Source organism: Aplysia californica, unplaced genomic scaffold (genome assembly GCF_000002075.1).
Source record: "Aplysia californica isolate F4 #8 unplaced genomic scaffold, AplCal3.0 scaffold00029, whole genome shotgun sequence".
Lineage (NCBI taxonomy): Eukaryota > Metazoa > Mollusca > Gastropoda > Aplysiida > Aplysiidae > Aplysia > Aplysia californica.
This window is the reverse complement of record NW_004797299.1, coordinates 2,322,757-2,328,449: the sequence shown is the minus strand read 5'-3', so window position 1 is coordinate 2,328,449 and position 5,693 is coordinate 2,322,757. Positions and strand designations below refer to the sequence as shown.

The window sequence follows — 5,693 nt, the reverse complement described above, 5'->3', positions numbered from 1 at the left end:
GTGTTGGTTTGGTGTGTGTGTATGGGTGGGGGTGGGGATGGGGAGTGTGAGTGGGAGGATAACTGGAGAAAGACTGAGGACTAAGGGTGGACGGAGAGTTGTTGCTTTGTCATCTTGAGACCTTGTCACTAGGAGCGCGTAGACTTGGAACCGTTCGCGGCATGTGCTTTGATGTCTATAAAACTTTGGGCTTACAAAAATATGTTCCATTACTTTAATGTATTTTTTTTTTCAATCAGATTATCGACATTAAATTCTATTTTTTTCGGTTTCAACAAAATCGTTAAACGTAATCTCAGGAAATAAGCAGATCAGATTGACGTCATAGTCATAACCAATCCGGTTTAATATTTTCGAGGAATGTCCAAACTTAAAGGAAGAAACAAGAAAATATATATTTTTTAAAATCACAAAACAAAGTAAAGAATAAAAAACGTAGAACAAGTTCTTTTGACAGTTCCTATAAAGACCCGCAGATGTATCATGGGTTCATTCCGATATCTGCCACAGGACAAGAAACATGTGCTACATATTATGATACAGAGCCACTTGTGGGAAAGAATGCTGCGCTGTCCCAATCGCTGGTAAGTCATAATCTTTTAACCACTTTTTTAAAAGTTCAGGCGGCGTTTCACATTCTCTGGCTCGACCTCTTATGTTCCCTATTGTCCTGATCTCCAGTTTAACTCATTGAGGACATGTATTCTGGTAATTCGAAAGCACTTGAAGGCGCAAGATTTTGTAGTAAAAGATAAACGTAGCTTTGCTGCCCCCACAACAAAACCGAAACATAACTTTGTTATCCATACATATTTCTCAACTCCGCTTTGTTTAACTCAATTTTTTTAATAAAAAAGCAGGCAACAACTCAAATGCTTAGATACAAATTCGTGTTTCTTTAACTCAATTTTTAAAAAAAGCAGGCGACAACCTTCATGCTTTGATATAAATTCGTGTTTCTACTCAATAAAAACACCAACAACAAAAAACAAAACACAAAACAAAAACAGGCAACAGCTTAAATGCTTTGATGCAAATTCATTGTTCCGATTTGTGTATGATGGTTCGAAATATGCCTCAACATTGCCTTTGGTCAGCACCTGATCGCACAGAGGCTTCGTCGTGTTTTCAAAGAGTTAATATGAGTTTCAGTTATCGAATAAATGCATATAATTAGCTTTGTTACTTTTGTAAAGGTTACAGAAAGATTTATTTCTACACCCCCACAGGTTTTTCTACTAGTTTCAAATTAAAATGTAAGTAGAGTTTGAGATTGTATGGCTTGTCTTCTCCAAGTACACAGTGTAAAGTGCGCCCTTGCTGAGAATCGAACTCAAAGTCTCTTTTAGTTTTAGTAGAGGTTTTACGACGCTCGCAACTGCATAAGGTCATATGAGCGCCAGAAGATCAGAGGTGTTACAAGAGAATAACAAACATAAAAAAGAAGAAGGGGAGATAAGGATGATAGATGTTTGATAGGAAAGAAGGAGCAAACCACACCAGAGCACCCGCCAACCACCCATTCAAAATCTCTAGACCGCAAAATCAGCATTCTAACCCCCATTTATTGATTCTGGATTCTGCTTCGGGTAAATATAGACATACGAGGAAGGGTACAACGGCGTGAGAAGAGATAGATGTATGCAGAAAAAAAAATGTTGGTAGTTGGTTTCCAAGATTAGGAAAACACAAAGAGAGAAACTGCAAGATCAACACTTTTAAACTTTGTAGAATACTATCCGTAGGTGGTTGGAAGGTACTCTGGTGCTATTTGCTCCTTTTCTATCAAACACCTGTCGTCCAAATCTCTCTTCATTCCTTCTTTTCTTGGGAGGTAACTCTGCAGTAGCCCATCTAATCGTCGGTGCATAAATGATCTGATTGTTTTGTATGTGCCGTAAAACTCTTACTAAAACAGTAGCACCCGTTCGGTTTTACATCAAGTGAAAACAGTCTATAGTAAATTAGCCCAAACGCTACAACTCCACTTTTACTTTTTTCCCGAGAAATTTGTGTTAGTAAAATTTGAATTTGGATACTGGAATACAGAATCGACTTTTGTATGTGTGCGTGCAGAACTAAGCTTACGACCCCCCCCCCCCCTCCCCCCTCTCCTCCCCAACAATATTTCCTACTTCAGTGGTCGCTTTAACTTAGCTTACAATTTCCCGTGAAGCCAAGAATGTTCTTGAGTGTTCTTGGGTCTGCTGGGGTAATAATAGTTGTAAAGCACATAGAGCATACTGTAGAGCGTGAATGTGCGCTATAAAAATGCAACTGGTTTGATTTGCTTTAGATTTAACATGCCTTAACAACTACGATTGTTTTCCTGAAACTTGATAAAATAACTCCCCAACTCATTTTTCGTGCAACTGAGAGGTGTTTAACCATTCATAACGACTCTTCGAATGTATTGGTCATCGTCAGACATTGACGGACGAGCCATGATAATAATAATAATAATTATTATAATGATAATGGTAATACTAATAGTAATAATAATAATAATAAAGATAATGATAATAATAATTATTATTATAATCATCATAATCATAATAAATTATTACTAGTATTATTGTTATTTCTGTTATTACTGTTTTTACGGTTATTATTTTTACTATTACTAAGCTTATTATTATTATTATTATTATTATTGTTATCATTATTATTATTATTATTATTATTATTATTATTATTATTATTGTTATTATTATTATTATTATTATTATTATTATTATTATTATTATTATTATTATTATTATCATTATTATTATTATTATTATTATTATTATTATTATTATTATTATTATTATCATTATTATTATTATTATTATTATTATTATTATTATTATTATTATCATTATTATTATTATTATTATTATTATAAGGATGACGATGCATACTACAGTGGTTTAATAAAAGTAAAAACCTGTCACGCAAAGTTTGGTTATATATAACAGGAACCAATTTTAATTCAGAACGTATGAATTCAGAATGTCAGTAGTAACGATTTTTCTTCCGTGTCATTTGTTTTCAATGCTTCACGTTTTTTTTTCCAGACAGCTACGAGTTCTCTCAAAACGGGATTTGAGTGTCAAAAACATTTTTAATCTTCTGCGCAGCAGTCAAGGATCTAACTCCTCCTCGGAAGAGCAGATGACACAGAAAGTAGGGTACCTCATTTGGATGAAGAAACGAGCTTAATTCTAAACTTATTAATAACCTTATTCGGAATGTTAAGAAAATAGAAGATAGAATTAAAACATATTCCAATACCCCCCCCCCCCCCGTCCTCTCTTATCAGATGGAAGGGTTCAGACGAAAACCCATGTTTATCTGTGCGATATCAAGTTCTGGACTAAAGATACTCTATCTTTCTACGTGGATTTTGTTCTCCTGCTTGTCTTGCTCAGTCACAGCATGCCCACAGTACGCATTTCCCAACGACAAAGTTAACAAAGAGACTTACGTCCAGCTGGGAGATTTGAACGTTGGTTCCATCATGTCTCTAAGCGTGCCCCCTAGCTATGTTGGGTGCAGTAAAATATTACATCCCTTTTCGTGGGCACTCGAATACACGGAAGCTATAGCGTTTGCTGTGGACAAGGTTAATGAAGACAGCGATCTTTTACCGAACGTGACTATGGGGTTTGTTATTCTTGACGATTGCACCAAACGCAACATAGCCCTGACGCAAGCGTTGGCTTTTCTACCTCGACGGGAATTCGATACTTATTCGTCCAGTAGTCATTGTAACAATAATACTAATAATGATAATGGTGGTTCTGAGCCAGTCACAGGGCAAGAATCGGGAACTGGTTCTTCAACCCCGAGCAATGGCGATGGGTTCCATGGTTACGTCATACCGAATTACGACGTCATCGGGCTCTTGGCTCCGATGCTGAGCACCCATGCTGTGCCGATATCTTATCTGTATGCCACTGCCCAGGTACCCATAGTGTCGTACACGGCGACGAGTGACGAACTCAGCGACAAATCCATCCACCCGTATTTCCTGAGGGTCGTCCCACCCGACAAGCATCAGGTCCAAGCCATGCTCAGCTTCATCGCGGAAAACGCCTGGTCGTACATCTCGGTGATCTACTCACAGGGCCCTTACGGCGAGAGGGCCTTCGACAATATCAAAAGCTCTGCTTCAGACTTTGGTATCTGCATCGCGTTCTCGTATCGTGTCGGTGACGCCGAAGACACGTCACTGATAGCAGATGAACTTCTAGCTGTGTCCCGTGCACGGGTGGTTCTGCTGTTTGCTGACAGCCTCGCTGTGAGGAATCTGTTCTCCTCCATCAATGAAAGAAACGCCACCGGTGAGTTTATTTGGATCGGCAGTGATTCCATAGCCGCTACAAGCCACAGAGACTTTATTGACCACCCGGGCAACTTTGTCGGTATGTTCACTTTTCTGTACCATTCGAGTTTCGTGGAAGAGTACTACGAGTACATCAGGACTGAAGATGTTCGCGCGTCCACAAACCCATGGTTCGAGAGGTCTTGGGAGAACACGCTAGGCTGTTCTTTACAGAACGGTACGTGCGACACAGATGCGGACGTCACGCAATCGTCGAATTTCGCCAGAATGAGAATCCCATCTCTCGCGATGGACTCAGTCTTCACGTTCGCTCATGCAGCTCATAATTTGATCGAAGACTTATGTCCCGGCGCGGTGGGAATGGAGGCGAGGTCGTGTGTGACTGGAGCACATCTAATACGTTATCTGAAGAACGTTTCTTTTCAAGGTTACACAGGTCTTATACAGTTTGATGAGTTCGGTGATGTGAAAGGGAAATACAGCGTCAGCCAGGTAATAAGTATCAGTGACACCAATTCCAACTCTTCATCTTCATCAACGTCAGCATCTTCCTCCTCTTCTTCATCATCATCATCATCATCGGGTCAACAAATCACATTCCGGGACGTGGTGGTAGCCGTCTACGACATACCCACCGCGACCATCTCTCGCACGGAGCAGAACATCTCTTGGCGGCACCTCCGGCCACGAGAGAGACTTGTCCCACTCTCCGAGGGCATCACGAGAGCCGACGTGCCGGAATCCGTGTGCAGCCGGCCTTGCATGGCCGGGGAGTACCGCATCCAGAAAGAGCTACCGTGCTGCTGGGAGTGTCGCTTTTGCAGGAGCAACGAGCGGCTCGTCCAGGGAAATACCAGCTGTGAGCCTTGCCAAGAGTTCACCTGGCCTAACCCACGTACAGGGTACACCTCCTGCACGCCCATTCCTGTCTCCTTCCCAGCTGTGACGGACACGCTGTCCAGCATCCAGATCAGTCTCGGGGTGGTCGCCTTCATGATAAGTATCGTTGTGGCAGGGTTTTACATCCACTATCGCAGCACGCGAGTCATCAAGGCGTCCAGCAAAGAACTCAGCTCGTTCCAGCTTTTGGGGATCTTCCTTGGGTACGTCAGTATCATCGTATTCCAACTGGAGCCGACGCATGCCAAATGCAGCTCTCTATACTTCACGTTTTGTTTAAGTTTCGCTTTTCTGTACGCTCCGCTGCTTGTGAAGACGGTCAGAGTGTATCGGATCTTCGTGAGCAGTCTCAAAGACAACCGGCGGCCGCGCTTTGTCAGTCCTCACTCACAGGTGGTCATTACTGCCTTCCTAGTGGCTCTACAGGTGAGAGAGAGAGAGAGAGAGAGAGAGAGAGAGAGAC

General features: G+C 41.3%; 1 protein-coding gene across 1 annotated transcript in view; it reads left to right on the top strand.

Annotated features, from left to right (window-relative positions):
- The first annotated feature begins 3,304 nt into the window (after positions 1-3,304).
- The window catches only part of LOC101854924 (metabotropic glutamate receptor 6-like), a 22,895-nt gene continuing 20,506 nt past the window's right edge, over positions 3,305-5,693 (top strand). The window contains exon 1 of the mRNA XM_035973762.1: positions 3,305-5,656. Within this exon, the coding sequence (XP_035829655.1) occupies positions 3,305-5,656 (2,352 nt within the window). The remainder of the gene's footprint in view (positions 5,657-5,693) is intronic.